Below are 16,004 nucleotides of genomic sequence, written 5' to 3'. Positions count from 1 at the left end.
GGCGCCCGCGGCCATTGGCGGGAGCGCCGGGCGGGCGGGCGGGGAGCGCCGGGCGGGCCGGCGCCGTTCTCCGCCCCCGGGGGAAGGAGGAGGCGGGGCGGCCCCACTCGGCGTCCTCGCCATGAAGCAGCCGCCTCGGGCCCGCCGCGGCCCCTTAAATAGCGGCCGCAGCCGCCGCCGCTCCCTTCGCAGCGGAGAGTCGCGTTGAGCTCGGCGCGCATCCCCGCCGAGCATCCCCGCCGCAGCGCTCCCGCTCGACCCGCGGCGCCGGGGCCGGACCGTGCCTGCCTGCCCGCGGTGAGTGTCCGTGCTGCGGCTGCGGTGCCGGCCGCCAGTGCCGCCGCTGCCGCCCCGGGGGCCCTTCCCGCCCCGGAGCCGGGGCCGGGGCGCGGCCGGGAGCCGCTCGCTTCCCGCCGCGCTCCGGGGGATGGAGCCCGCGGCGCCCGCCCGGCCCGGGGAGAGCGCGGCCGGCTCGGCCCGCAGCCTTGTCTCGGGAGGCGGCGGGGGCTGCGGCCTCCCTTTCCGGGCCGAGGGGCGGCGGGGGCCGCGCCGGGGCCGCGCCGGTGCCGCCGAGCGCCGTCCGCAGCGGCGGGCGCTGCCGTGGCAGCGGCAGCTCCGCGGCCCCAGGGCGTGGCGTTCGGGCTGCCGCCACTCGCAGCCGCCGCAGAAACGCTTCTTTGGTGGTCTCTGTATGCTGCCGCTCCGGAGAGGGGCCGGCTCCAAAACCTTCCCGGTTTGGAGAGAGGGGCAGCAGCTCATTTCAAGAGATCAGCCCTAAGGAAACGCCTCTGTGGGTTGCAGCATAATAAAATCTGAAATCACTGATATTCTTTGTTTGCCTTGAATTGTTGGCCGGTATTTTAATTTGTAGCTCCTGATTTTCCATTTCCCTCTCGTCTTACTAGAGCAATCATGTTTGAAATTAAGAAGATTTGCTGCATTGGTGCTGGTTATGTTGGTGGGCCAACCTGTAGCGTTATTGCGCAGATGTGCCCCAGTATCAAAGTTACTGTTGTGGATGTCAATGAGGCCAGAATTAATGCCTGGAATTCAGACACACTCCCAATCTACGAGGTAAACATCACTGTTGTCTTTTATTCCAGCCAGCATTGCTTTTGCTTGCTTCCTGCTATATGGCATTTCCCTGTAGCCCATTCCTGAAGCTTGTCGAGCTTATCATGTCATTGATGTCCTTCAAAAAGAGTATTCTGGAACACCTGCTTGTTGCTACTGTTCATTAAACCAGGTTTCTGAAATAACTTAGTTGATGCAGATGTGTATTAATGATTATATGAAGGGCCTAATAAGGAAAAAGTAATTCTGTATATAGTGAATTGTGCTAAATCATGCTGACTTTCTTTTGGGACCTGATTTGATCATAACATAGTCCTCTTGCTTAGTTAGAAATACTACCTACCTGCTGGGCTGTAGCACAGTATAAATGTGTAATACTCAGCTGTTAGCTTTACTTGCATTCTGAATAGTGCCAAAATCCAGTCTGTGCTGCCCAGCTTTAAGTATGTGGAAAGATTGGGGCAGTCATGTTTCTGATTCAGTTGTACCATGAATCTTCAATCTGGCCTAAGAAAACTGGGCCAAATAAATGTACCACACTGTCACTCCTTCATTACAGAGTTACTTTAATTTGAAAATAGGTAAAGCATTTTTCTATTTTGCTTCTCTTAGCATTTGGTTTTTTCCAGTTTTTTTCATCATAAAAGAATAGGTCTCTTTTTCTTTCCTTCTTTCTTTCAAGAAATAGAGGTTTTATAGATTTGAGTTCTTTAATAGGAGTGAAAGCTTATCTTTACTTATCTCCCAAAGACAAGGCATCTGACTGGTACTAACAGTTGCTCTTTTGCTATAAAAGGTCTTCTTCCCTCTTAAAACCAGAGCTATACTGTGACTAAGTCAAGATCAGTTGACCGTCTTTGTCCTATAAATTCAAGGGAAGCTCTGTATAATGTTCACATTAGCAGGTGAGACATGACTATAGTTTTTGAAAACAAGTAAATTGTTTTCTCTTAACACTTAGACTGAATGAGCTAAAATAGAGCTTGCCTTGGCATGTTTGTAAAAAAAAAAACAACAAACAAAAAACCCAAACTTGTAACATCTGTTTCCTGGAATGGTGTCCTTTGCTTACAAAGAATGTACAAAAACTGCCAAGAGTTAGTTCAGACAGTTGTAAAATTGAGTCACTGCACAGTGAGGTTTTTGTGGTTTTTTGGGTTGGATTGTTTCTTTTCAGTGTCAGAAATTGTCTCATGGACTGCCTTTCTATTTACATCCCATTGTAAGGACCATAGTTGGAATATTCAATGGATTGTAAGATGTTATTTTGCCTGTTCTGACCTTTGTTTATCTTCTAATTGGGTGGTATTTGATGTAAAATGAGACAGTAAAAATGTCTTGCATAAGAAGGCTTCTCCTTCCTTCCTTTCTTCTCTCCATCCAGTGAACCTTTGCCTTTCTGGCATTTACTTAAGTTTCTAATGTCATGATAGGTGTCTCAAGTTGGAGATATGATTGCCATATGACAGCGCATGGCTGACTATTCAAACAAAATATCTTGGTTAAAATTTTTTAAGACCATTCCTTAAAAATCCATGCAGAGGATTGCTCATTTATATGTGACCTCCTGCCTTTCTTGTCTGAGTGGAAGTGCTAAGAGAGGGGAAAGTGTTACAGTACTATATGTATCTCTGGAAAGAATTTAATCATATTACGGCTGTTGTGATTCTTCCACACTGTAGGAGTGGTGCCAAGATAAGTTTCATCTGGCCCAAAGATGGGTAGTTGCTGAAAGGAGTGGTCTTGATTTCCTGTGTGTCTCTGCTGACTAGCTTTCACTGGATCTGGGCTTGCTTACTTGGTAGAAGACTTTGTGGGGTGTTTTTATGTGCTGAAGTGGTTTTAGATCTGATAGCGAGGGGATCATGGACAGAGGGAAAAGGAGAATTGAGACTGCCTCTTTTGTTTGCAGTCTAGGGAATATTGAAAGACTTCTTCTTGAATCTACTTAATATCACTCTACAGGTATTTCTTAAATTCCTTCTTGTGGTAGTAGAACTGAGTACAGGAATAACTGAAAGCTAAAATTTGGCTGTGCAAATATGCAATTCAGTGTGGCTCAAGTTTTCAGGACAGTGTTGTGAGTCTTTTGAATACGATAGTTTAACTTTTTTTACTGTGCAAGTCTTCAGAAGCTTTACATCTGCCAGGCTGAAAACATGCTGCACTGATGGGGGAAAAAAAAAATCTTTCTGTATCTGAAATTATATTCTGTTTGGGCATAAAGTTTGCTGTTCTTCTAACTGCATTCATCGTAACTGGTTTTTGTTTTTTTTTCTGCTCCTTTTTCAGCCAGGGTTGCAAGAAGTAGTAGAATCCTGTCGAGGAAAAAACCTCTTCTTTTCCACCAGTATCGATGATGCCATTAGAGAAGCTGATCTTGTATTTATTTCTGTAAGTTTAGGAGAAGGTGGTTTTCTCTTTTTTTTCCTTTCTTATCAAATCATTATGTTGCTTTTCTTTTAAGAAGTTGCCTTTGTTTTGTCATGTAGATTCAGTTAGCAGTGTCATGTCGCTGTGTCACAGATTTCTCCTTGTCTTTCTGTGTACTGTGGGAAAAGTGTTCAGTAAGCTTTTTATTTGTTTTTCTTATAGCCAGTAGCACCTTTGACAAATGAACAGGTTCTAAGTCAAAATGGTAACGTTGCTGTTTAATTTGGTTAGGTGTATGGGGTCAGAGCAGAATGTAGTGCAGCTCTGTCATTGCAGTGTACTGGTGAAACCTGTGGGTCCTTGATAATAATGCTAAAATTCCTAGACAGATACGAAGAATTGTATGCTGGTTATTCAGTTACAGAGATGACCTATTTCTAGAATCTTTTCAAAATAGTGTATTAGTGGAAGCAAGGATGGCTTTAATGTTTCAAAGCTATTGACACCACTAGAAAGAAGATTTAGTCAAAGATTAACCCTTTTGTAATCTAGAGGTTGTTACTAATGCAGAATCCAAAAGAACTGATTGCTATTTGCAGGCCACAGTTATGTTTTTTGTTAAAGTTGGTTTTTTGTGAGGTCTCCTCTTTGTTAGGGCACTGTACTTTGGAGCTCCCTTTCTGACAGTATTTTCTTTCATGCATTAAGTCTCAAATGAATGCTATGTGGTTGGATGACAGCCACTAATCCAGCCCATAGATTGCCACCTGTCCTTGGTTCAAAACAAGCTGTTGTGTTTTACATGTTGTAGCCATTTCTTCTTTCCATTTGTAATGAAAAGGACCCTCTGTCTTAATCTAAACTACGTGTTTTCCCTCATGTTGCCTCTTCTGTGTACATCAGTATACTTATTTTCATCAGTCCTACGCTTGGGTTTCATTGCAAAGTGAGTTTAAGCTATAGTTGCCTCACTGGCCACAAGATTCTTGCATGAGTCTTTGCAGTCCTAGTATAGGATAGGTAACAAAAGGTATCTGGCCGTAGTCATGAAGAAATTACTGGTGTTTCCAGAATAAGGATTGTTCCATCAAAGCCTGCAGAACTGCTATGAATTGCTCTTGTTTAAATCTTATTTAAATAGAGACCAATGAGCTCTCTGTAGGAAACAAAATGTGTAATTGAGACAGCTAATACCTCTTCATGTGATGTGGCAACCAGAAGAATTCTGGGGTAGAAGCATTTTCCTTCCTCTGAGAAGGAAAATGTCCATCAATGCTAACAATTTCACAATTTCACCTTGCCTCTTTAGCACGAGAGGTACTGACCTGTAACATTTCTTCCCCTTTCATGTATTTGTAATTAGGTTAATACACCAACCAAGACCTATGGAATGGGAAAAGGCCGAGCAGCTGATCTAAAATACATTGAAGCTTGTGCTAGAAGAATTGTACAGAATTCAAATGGCTATAAAATTGTCACTGAGAAAAGCACAGTTCCAGTACGTGCTGCAGAGAGCATTCGTCGAATATTTGATGCTAATACTAAGCCTAACTTGGATTTGCAGGTAAACATAATCTTTGAGTTGTGTATTTAAAGCCTGGCTGTTTCCTTTGGCTTTTACTTGCTCTTGTTCTCCTGTGCGTGTAGGTGCTGTCTAACCCGGAGTTCCTTGCTGAAGGAACGGCCATCAAGGACCTGAAGAACCCGGACAGAGTGCTCATCGGTGGAGATGACTCTCCAGAGGGACAGAAAGCTGTCCGTGCTCTCTGTGCTGTTTATGAGCACTGGGTGCCCAAGGAAAAAATCCTCACAACCAATACCTGGTCATCAGAACTTTCTAAACTGGTTAGTGTTGCTCCCTGTTGTGGTCTGCAATGAGCAAGGGGTGTGAGACAAAGCTCAGAAACAGAATTTTGTTGGCATTGAGTGATGCAGCTAGGAAAGACAGGTTAGGTTGGGAGGACCCAATGTGGATGTCAAAGGATATTGATCTTTTCAGATCAGCTGACCTAATTAATAGATGATTCTGACTTTCTGTGAAGTCTTTGCTCACTTTTATTGCTGTTCATTATTAATAAGAGCAAGCCTCCAGTGCTGCCGAAACTGATTACTGTCATAAAATGGTTCGAACTCTGCAAGTTAAGCATTGTCTTGTTTGCTTAAAATCCCATTAACTGGCATCTGTATATTAAGCTCGTTAGGTTAACCTTTTGTATGTCAGTGGAGTTGCATAGATACTGAAGTAATCCTTTCAGTAGCAACTCCCTTTGGTCTGTGGATATCTTGGTTTCTGAAAAAATGAAGTTCTTTACTATGCTTTTTATTTGCAGGCAGCTAATGCGTTCCTTGCCCAAAGAATCAGCAGCATTAACTCAATCAGTGCTCTGTGTGAAGCTACAGGAGCAGATGTTGAAGAAGTAGCAAGAGCTATTGGAACAGACCAAAGAATTGGAAATAAATTTCTCAAAGCCAGTGTTGGTAATTGAAAAATTCTTCCTTTCTTTTTCCCCATTGGGCTTCTGTTTAATAGTGTACCAGTAGTGTTTTGAAATAAGTGATTTTAGAAAATCAAAAATTTTCTACAGCATTAGAAGTGCTTAATGTATGAAAATATTGCTGCAGAATACTAGTATAAATCAATTTTTCTCGTAAAATATGTAGAACTGATGTTGCTCCAGACCCAGCAAGCTGAAACTGCATGGTTTACCCTGCCTGTGACACTGGAAAGAAAAGCTGTGACTTAATTTTTCTGAAGCATCACTGACAACAGTGCTTGGGAAGATGTCTTCCCAATTGCAACTGCTGCAGTTTTGTTTGGGAGTTGCTGCCAGTGGCCTGAGGGAGAGAATACCTCTAGCTCAGAATGTGTGATGACAGCTTCTAATTTGGAGGATGAATTCATAGGATCATAAGGTTGGAAAAGACCTCCAAGATTGAGTCCAACCTTTGAGTAATCACCACCTTGTCAACCAAGCCATGGCACTAAATGCCATATGCAGTCATTTCTGGATTAGATTTATGAGAGAGTAAAATGTGATGAAATGGTGATTGGTGCATCAAACTTTCAAACTTCAGAACAAGACTAACGCCTCTCTGTATGGTTTCATGCTAGAAAGTGTGACTTTAAAATAACATAATTATATATAACCAATCCTAGACTCTATGCAGGAGTGAAAAATAGATAGCTAATGCATTACCAAAAATCACTACTAAGTTGTTGTAATTCCTTCTACAGTGTGTTGTCTCTGGGACTCTGCTTGCTGAGCAAAGTTCTAGGTTCAGTGATTCCTCTGTATCAGTCTCCCTTGGTCAGCTGTGGTGATCTTTCGTTCCTGGCAATGATCAGTTTGGGGGTACAAGAGGAAGGAACCTAATCCTAACACACTTGTTTTGAGAAATATTAGTCTAAATCTTGAGGCGGGGGGGAACAGGCCCATGAACTTGTGTACCTTCTTTTAATAATAGCCCTCAGTTGCTTTTTCTCATACAGGTTCAGGTTTCTATGTTAAAACTTCAATTGATTTCAGTGGAACATGAAGCATAATTAAGCCTTCTGTAGCTGACAAAGTAGGTTTAGGAATTGGATTTTAAAAGATAGAGGTTTTTCATTTGCTAGCAGTGAAATACTGGGGAAAATTACAATGCTGACTATGTCCAGTGATTGTCAGGAACTACTTGCTTGCACAGATTGGTTAGGATCAGTACCATAGTCACCTGTAAAATAACTGTTCTCTCTTTCAGGGTTTGGAGGTAGCTGTTTTCAGAAGGATGTCTTGAATTTAGTGTACCTCTGTGAGGCACTGAACTTACCTGAGGTAGCTCGCTACTGGCAACAGGTACAAGTTCTTCACCAATTTTTTCAGAGGGGCGGTGTTTCTTCAGCACTCAGCTTTCAGACATTGAGCCTTTAAGCATTGTCCACACAAACTTTGTTTCAGCTCCAAGGAGCAGATACCTTAGTGCTAATCACCTTTATATTTCATGGCCCTTGGCTTAACACTGACATTTGGTACTTGTGGGTGCTTCAGCTTTTTTGGGGTGAATTAAGTTACTTGGATCAAATGAGTTGTGAAGCTGTGTAGCAGCAGAAGATGTGCAGTACAAGCATGTGTCTCCTGTCTTTCTTTTGCCGTTGGGTATCTGTCCACTTTGAATTCAGAACTTGTGATCTTTTCCTCAGGGTCTACTTTTACAGTTCTGAAAGAACTCAGTAGATCTTGCTATTTTTAAAAATAAATATGGTTGCTGTTGTTCCCTTGTTTAAGGTTAGAAATGGTTGGGAATAAAGGGATTCTCTCAGGCCTGGCTCCAATGCAGCAATGATACTCAGTCTGTAAGCATTTCCCTATTAACCAGTGAAAGCACCTCACTTTTCTTCGTAGTCCTGACTGAGATGCTTTGAGATGTGTGGTATGGTCAAACAACCCTTTTGGTTTATTGTCCTGATTTGTCTGTGGTGGTCAATATAAGGCTGCTTGGCAGATGCCCACAGAATACCAAGTACATGATTTTCCTACCTTATTAGCTTTGGTTTTTTTGGCCTTCATTTTGGTTAGCCTGTTTTCCCTTCGCTCTTCTTCATCCCAGGAACAATTGGAACACTTGCACATAACAAACGAAAGTGAGGCATTTAAGTGTGGTTGAATTACACAGGTTTTGTGTACTGGCATCTGTTAGTGTGGATTAAAAAAGCTAAAAATATTCCCACAGTTGTTACACAAGGCATGTTAAGAAAGTGTGGGTCTGGCAATGGCACATACAGATTTTAGGGTACTAGCAAGTACCCTAACACTGAAATTTTGTTCTAGGCAGAGACATGGAAAGCAGTAAGTTTTAATATTTTGCAAAAAAGCAGTCTGGAAAAAATCATAGACTTTTAACTAGATAATGCATGTTAAGATGTATATATGTGCATCAGTATTCACTCTTTAAATAGGATTTATCTCAGAATTTAATTGATAAATTAAATTTATCTTTGGATTGCTTATGATACTGAGTAAAAATGGTTACTCTTTTAAGACTCTATTAAATTTATGCGTGGGTAGTTCAGTTTGATTGTTAATGGAATCTGTTTATAGTTTAAAATTACTCCCTTCTGTACCATCATGGCTTGTATAATTTCAGGTAATAGACATGAATGATTATCAGAGAAGAAGATTTGCTTCCCGCATTATTGACAGCTTGTTTAATACTGTCACTGACAAGAAGATTGCTATTTTAGGGTTTGCTTTCAAAAAGGATACAGGGGACACAAGGTAAGCAAGCAAGCTCAGTTCACCGCATGGATTTCTTACAGCTATCACCTGCCACCCAGCTAATGCCAACCACTGCATTGAATTGATGGCTGCATATTGGGACCTTTCTTTCTTGTGACTGCATTGGGTTGTAACGAGGATTAGTCTTTCTTAAATGGGTGAGAAGTGATTCTTGACCTCTACAGCAGACCTGAGTCATGCAGAAGTTGCAGATGATTCTAGTCCTTATTAATTTTTAGTACAAGCCAAGATAGATTTTGACAGACTCCTTCCATTTTCCAGAAAAGAATGCAAACACTTTTGCAGCTGGTTCCAAGTTGCTTTGTGAAATCAAAGTTTCCTGAAGTGGTTCATTCTGTTCTGTAAGGTCAAACTTGTTACAACTTTTCAACTGCAGTTTGTGGGGAAAGCTTATAAACTCTAGGCCTTTACAATTTTGGTCATTTAGGAGTCATCAGACTCATTATCTTTCTTGGATGATTCAGCAAAAAGTTACAGACCTTTTAATATTATCCTTCTTGGTGTCCATCAAGATTACAGGTTTCTTGCTGGCATGGTTGCCACTAAGATATTTAATGTAAAAATTATATAAAAACTCTGGCATTGCATATCATGATACATGAGAACTTTCATTACTTGGAACGAGCAACCTGATTCTTTAACTGATTGATTCCCTTCCTTAGAGAGTCATCCAGTATCTACATTAGCAAGTATTTAATGGATGAAGGAGCAAAGCTGCATATCTATGACCCTAAAGTACCTAAGGAACAAATCATCTTAGATCTCTCACATCTGGGTGTCTCAGAAGATAACCAAGGTAAGAATTCTCATATAAAGTTTATTCCCCTCTTCCCACCCTATTCTCAATATACACGGGTCTGTTTAAATATTATAAATTCATTTTCAGCATGACATCATTGTGCTGTTGGTTACACTTACTAAAAGATTGTTATAGCTCAGACGTTTACTCTCATTCTTCTTCCTTTCCCTGCAGCTTTTGTAGATAAGTGGTAATTCTCAACTACTGTATATTTTTCTTGCAGTAAACACTCATTTGAATAGATGCCTAGAATTTTATCTCTGAATAATTAAAAGGAAAAGAAGTAAGAATATCCAGGACAGACTAGTTCTGACAGTTCCTTTGTGCCCCAAGTTCTATTTTAGTTCATTCTCATATATCTAAAATAGAAATAAAGAAGTGATTCTGGAATGTACTATTGAGCATTCTCCCTTCCCTCATAACACTTCCAAATTACTTTGTTCTATTACATTCAAGAAACCTTTAAAATGATCACCTATGATTGCCGAGGTAAGGGGTATTTGGGACTTCTGTTTTCTTACTGGGGAGAGGGGGAATGGAGTTAATGGATGGGGCAAAGAGGTGAAGAGAATGGAGTGAATTGAGCTGTGATGAAGAATGAAGGGTGTACATTATTAGACATGCCCTTGAATTAGAAGGGAAAGGGGAGGCTTTCCTCTAGGCAGCTGCTCAGGCAGCCCCTGGGGAGCCACGTGTGTCTCTTCTCTAGTGTGAACTGAGTGTAAAACAGAAACTGTGATGTGCTGCTGTTATACAGACAATGACCTTTGTGAGAGATGGCATTTGAGCACTCCATAGTTACTTCAAACTCTAGAGATTTGCTTGACTGTTTACATCAAATTTGAATGCTTGACTTCAAACATTTAAGAGCTCTAACTGCTCAGTTGCCATGTACGACCTGCTTTCATTTAAATAAGTAAAATCAAAATATTAAGTATCTTGGTAGAAAATATCTCTAGGTGAGTGACTTGAGACCACTTGTGTAGGGCAAGGAAGGAGACTAATTTGGCAGAGCCATGCCAGGCTGATGATAAAGACATGCAGAAAAAAGCTATTTTCCTTCTGTACAGTGTCTCGCTTGGTCACTATCAGTGAAGATCCCTATGAAGCCTGTGATGGAGCTCATGCCCTTGTAATTTGCACTGAATGGGACATGTTTAAGGTAAATGCTATCGTTAATTTTTACTAAAGAAAAAAAGAGAGATTGCTATGCTACTTATTTATTCTGTTTTAATTACTCTTTACAGGAGTTGGATTATGAGCGTATTCATAAGAAAATGCTTAAGCCTGCATTTATTTTTGATGGTAGGAGAGTTCTAGATGATCTTCACAATGAGTTACAAGTCATTGGCTTCCAGGTAATCATCTGGGTTATATTTCTTATATTTCTTTCCTTCTGCTCTCTTCCCTATTGCTCTCCTCCTTCAGTCACTGAGTAGCAAGTGGGGAAAAAAGACCTCTAGAGGTGAGAATTTACATGTAAACATGTCTGTTCTTAAGTGTTCATTAGTACTGTCTTCCTCCACTATGTTACTGTTTTCACAGACTGATGTGCTTTTAAATTTGAGGCCATGCTATTAACATTCCACAGTAAAAGCCTGCCTTAGAATCATTTAGGTTGGAAAAAACATCTGAGGTCATGGAGTGCAACTATAAATCTAACATCTGAATGCTGCTCTGCCCTTCTTGCAGTAGGGAAATAATGGAGTTAGGAGGTAAATCTGAAAAACTGCTAAATCTCATGCCTAAATTTATTCTAGGCATGATATTTGACTCCAAAACCAGCCCCTGCACTGTTTGTATGTTACAACCTATGCCATAGCCTCTACTTGGAATCTTATTTTAATATTAAAAAAAAAAAATCTTTTGAAATTGACAGTAACAGGATAGCAAAACACACTTCCTGCAGAAGTAAATGTAAGCTGTTAGTACCATTTTTGCTCCTCACAGAAAACATAAGCAGGTTTACTAAAGATATGAGACTTAAACACTGAACAAGATGTAATGCAGGTAATAAATGTTTATCAGCCAATGAGATCTTCACTTGGACAAACTATTAAGGGAAGTTTTAGATTCTGCTCCCAGAGGGCTGTGAAACAAAGCTGGCTGATACTGGAGGCGAAAGCAGTGAATGCAAAGATATATCTGAAGATAGTCAGTGAAAGGCTCAAGAATTACTTGAGAGGTTGGAGGAGATGACTGATTAGTCCTTTGTGTTTGATTAAGATCAGCCAGAAGATCCAAACAATGGTGTTTGTTTATACCAGAGAGAGAAACCTTAACTTTTTAGCTAAGTGTTTTGCTAAGCTAGTAGCAAATTCTAGATCAAATTCTAATGTGTGATATTTCTCCTATGAATTTATCTTCTGAAGTCTTCTGTGGCTTAAAGACTTTATAGATCAGAGACTGTACTTTCGTGTTTCTTCTATGAAATTCTAGTTGAATTTTTAACTAATTTGTGTGCTTGCCATCCAGAATGCAATTAGTCACCCAGGTTTATTAACCAGATTTTTCATCCAGAATATCATTGCAAAGACATTTAAATAATGACCTATATTTTCTGCATAAAATAATCAAAAGGTTTTTGTCTTAAACAGACAATCCCAAATAAATTTTTAGAGCCCTCATCTTTTAACTTCCCTTGTTAAAAGCTATTGCATTAGACAGCCTGATGCTAGTAGCAATTCCATTGTATACAATCCAAACCTATGAATTTGAGTAATTTTAAATTTTTTTCTCAGTAAATTTTTTTTCTCAAACTAGCATTTAAATAACTTTAAACACACCTACCATTTCAATTATAACCTGTTTCCACAGGTAAAGCTTAATTCAGGAAATATGAATGGGAAATATGAATGATTCTAGGCAGAGTAATTTTTGACTTGAGAAAAGAGCCTGCTTAGGTCTCAAGCAGGGAAAGCAGAGTAAGCCTTGGTTGAAGAGCTTGAAGCACTTTCAGCATAGATGTAATTTGACTAATACTGGAATCACCAAATCCTAGAATAGTCTGATGGAAGTGTCTCAGCCAGACACTGTAAGAGCAAAGTCTGCAGGCCAGATCAGATGCATATTTCAGTCACTTTTCATTCCCTGTACCCCTGAGTACTGTGCTTACTCTTAGAATGGCTATAGGATTTCTCTCTGGATATTTTTTCTTTGTTTAAGCTACAAGTATGTGCACTGTTTGTGAACCAGCTTGTATAAATCCATTTAACCAGGCAGTTGAAGCTGTTAAAGGCAAATATGGCACATATAGCTCTCTTGAATGTTTAAACAATGCTCTTCAGCATTAACTCAGATGCCTGCCTAGAATATGTTAATCAAAATTTTGTTAAAATAGAATAGTTGAAGTAATTTGTCTTTTGGAGCTTTGTATTTGACCTGCATTACTTAAGAGGAAAGCTACAGTTCTGCTTATTTACTGAGTGTCAGAGCTGTCTTACCTAGTTGGTGTTTTCTCTTCTACAAGCTCTGTCCTTAGTCTGACCTAGAAATTAGAGGCATTTGCCTTACCCTTTGAATTTTGCCATACCTGCCTTGAGTGTGTTGGCTATGCAACAGGCTTTCACTTGTTGTGTTGGCTGCCTTTAGCCTTTCAGAGTTGTGTTGCTTCAAAAACAGTCTACTGCATTATGGAGGCAAAAAGTTTTTCTGTGCTAAGTTAGTATAAATTTTTAGGAAAGGGAGTCTGAAGCCCTGTTTTATGAATACCCAGAAACACTTTATGGCATTTGTAGTCCTGTGGAAGATGAGGCAGATGAATGTTCAAATTGTCAATATACAGCTTTAAGTAGGCAAAGCAGGCACCTGTAAAAGGTTGGTTGGTTGTTTTGGTTTTTTAACAAACCCTTTGCAACTCCAGTAACAGAAGCTGTCCTTGGGCACACTATGCTTTGTGGCTTGTTTTATTCTAATGTTCATAAAATATGTTCTTTGCAGATTCATCATAGGTTGACATGATTGTTAGCTTGCCACATTGACTTGTGAAATGTGTTTTCTTTTTCAGATTGAAACAATTGGGAAGAAGGTGTCAGCCAAAAGAATTCCTTTTGCTTCTTCATGTGAAATTCCTAAATTCAGCCTGCAGGATCCACCTGTCAAAAAGCCTAGAGTATAATGTGTAATAGATACTGAAGGAATTTTATTGATCTTCCTAGTGATAATACTGTAAGCCTATGCTTTTGTTAAGGAAATATATTTTTCATAAACTAAAACAGTTTTACACTAAAAATGGTACCTGGTACATGTGAATTCAGTCTATTTTCAAATCTCTATTTTTATAGCAATTTTTTTTCATTACTGAAGATGGTACAAACCTGTTTCTAATAATGAATCATCTTCTAAGTGAAAATTTACCTTCAAACTGCAGATTTCTACTTCCAGAAATGTTCCTAAACAGCACTTTAAATATTTCAAATTATATTAAAACAAAAGAAATAGAATGTCTTTTTACCTTAGTCCAGTTATAGACTGTAATCAGTCTATATAAACTGTGATCTATGGACTGGAGCTCTGGTCTCACCAATTTTTTTTTTTTTTTTGGGTGATTCTTTGCCTTGTTAAATGTGTGCTCTAACTGGCATTGAAGTCAGAAGATCATTTCTAAGTAAATTGTTAGGGTTTAGGTCCAGCCCTAAGGTAGAACTGACTTCAGAAATAATGTCCCAGTCCTGGTTGGGCTCCATTGACACTGGTGCAGTCTAAAGTGCATCTTTTGGGAGACCACATAGTTCTGCAGGCATCAGTCATGTAATTAGTGCCGGTGGACAGCAGTTACAAACTGATCCACCGGAAGATCTTCAGTTTTCATTCTTTGGTTGTCTTGCCTACATTCCATGTGCAGCCACACTTTTTTTTTTTTAATCAGATTCCTGGGGCAAGTATTCCCAAAGTTACAGCGACACAACTTGTCTTCAGCAGAGGAGCATTCTGCTTGTTTGAACATTGAATTTAAGGAAAATGTCCTTAATTTGGTATCAGCCCAAGTAAAAAACAAATATTTGCTTTAATGGTACCTGATAGTTATCTTCTTTCTTCATGGCATATTCCATCTGAAAGCAGTCTTTTTAATGAATCTGCAAAAAATTAATCTCCACTGTGAAGAAATCGATAAAAATAAATTCAGCCCCATAAATCAGCTTCCTACCTCATTTTACTAACAGGAATTAATACTTCCAATGTTCTCTTGATATTTTGCCTTTACTGTTACTTTGTTTCTACTTGTTTTTATTATTCTCAATTGGCCAGTGCTATTAAAATCCTTGAGATGACAGTGTTTGTCAGTGTTTGGCTTGTTGCGTGGGGTTCTGAAATGGAGGGGAAGATAGAGAAGGATGACCATGAACAGGTTTCAGACTAGAAGGTAGAGACATCTTAGTTGAATAATAGAGTGTTGGGATGGTAGGGAATTATCCTGCAACTGGTCAAATTTCTGAATTATTTGACTGGTGTGCCTTCAGGCATGGTGTACCAATAGTTAAACAGGAGGTAAGATCAGAGTCTTGGTAATGACTGCTATTACTGTAACTGCTTACCCACAGAAATGTAGATATAGTTTAAGCTTTAGGACAGTTACTTGAAGATTTAGGGAACTGGTATAACAATTTGGATAGACAATACAAGACACTGTTACCTGACTGAAATAGTTGTGTCCTTGAAGCAGATACTTCCAGGTTCTGCATGTTTATGGCTTTCACATAGGGACTTACTCTGCAGCAGTCATCCAGCACTTTGGGCAAATATGCCTGAGGCCTTTTGTCCTGTAAGCTTTTTCACATGTCAAAAGCCATTCAAAGTGAGTGGGAATTATGGGGGCTTAAAATCAAATTGTCATCTTTCATCCTGCCATTTCCTCCTCCCTATTGACTAGTGCTGCTTTCATGTAACAAGCCTGTGATGCAGCGAGGGTTGCAGTGTGGCCCCTGTAAGCATTGTGATCCAAAAGACAGACCACCAGACCACCCTGGTGTTCAGGTGAGTGTCCTCTTGGCTTCTCTGGCCCTGCAACACCCAAGAGGGCTGGCTGGTCACTGTTCCTTTGGGATTAAGAAGAGGGTGCTGGCAAGTTGTACTCCAAGGATCTCTTGTCCTTGACTGTTCAGGTTGGCAGAGCACTGCTTCAGGGCCCATCATAACCAGGAGGGTGAGTAGAGGTGTCAGATAATCAGGAGGCCTTTCTGAAATCTGCACACACCTGCAGGAGTAGTGCGTCTGTATGGGACCTGTCTTCATCAGTTTGAAGTGGATGTTGAGCTGTTACTCTTGCGTGAAGAATTGCCCCTTTTAGGAATATGAAAGTGTTCCCAGGATTCCAGTGGCTTTTCACAAGCCATCCCAAAGAGATGGAAAAACTAAGTGTTGTTACCCCTATTGCTACCCTGTTTCTCCTGCAGAATTAGTCAAAGCCTTGAATTGTGACTTGTGGGTTAGTCATAAAGATATTCAAGAATGGCCAAGTTCATTACAGTGGGATCACTCTCGCT

The 16,004-nt window shown here is 40.3% G+C and overlaps 1 protein-coding gene across 1 annotated transcript; it reads left to right on the top strand.

Annotated features, from left to right (window-relative positions):
* Positions 1-99: 99 nt before the first annotated feature.
* UGDH (UDP-glucose 6-dehydrogenase) lies at positions 100-14,794 on the top strand. The gene is made up of 12 exons (XM_021533187.3): positions 100-297; positions 906-1,074; positions 3,367-3,468; positions 4,811-5,011; positions 5,095-5,292; positions 5,778-5,925; positions 7,189-7,283; positions 8,572-8,702; positions 9,386-9,519; positions 10,593-10,684; positions 10,770-10,880; positions 13,529-14,794. The coding sequence occupies exons 2-12, from the start codon at positions 913-915 to the stop codon at positions 13,637-13,639; spliced, it is 1,485 nt and encodes a 494-aa protein (XP_021388862.1). The 5' UTR covers positions 100-297; positions 906-912; the 3' UTR covers positions 13,640-14,794.
* The last annotated feature ends 1,210 nt before the right edge of the window (positions 14,795-16,004 follow it).

Source organism: Lonchura striata, chromosome 4, assembly GCF_050655825.1.
Source record: "Lonchura striata isolate lonStrDom1 chromosome 4, ASM5065582v1, whole genome shotgun sequence".
Classification (NCBI taxonomy): Eukaryota; Metazoa; Chordata; class Aves; order Passeriformes; family Estrildidae; genus Lonchura; species Lonchura striata.
This window is presented reverse-complemented; position numbering and strand designations above follow the sequence as displayed.

Coding starts and splice junctions, on each gene's coding strand:
- UGDH (XM_021533187.3), top strand. CDS start 913: ATGTTTGAAATTAAGAAGATTTGCTGCATTGGTGCTGGTTATGTTGGT. Junction 10,685..10,769: donor CTGAATGGGACATGTTTAAG/GTAAATGCTATC, acceptor TACTCTTTACAG/GAGTTGGATTATGAGCGTAT. Junction 10,881..13,528: donor TACAAGTCATTGGCTTCCAG/GTAATCATCTGG, acceptor TTTCTTTTTCAG/ATTGAAACAATTGGGAAGAA.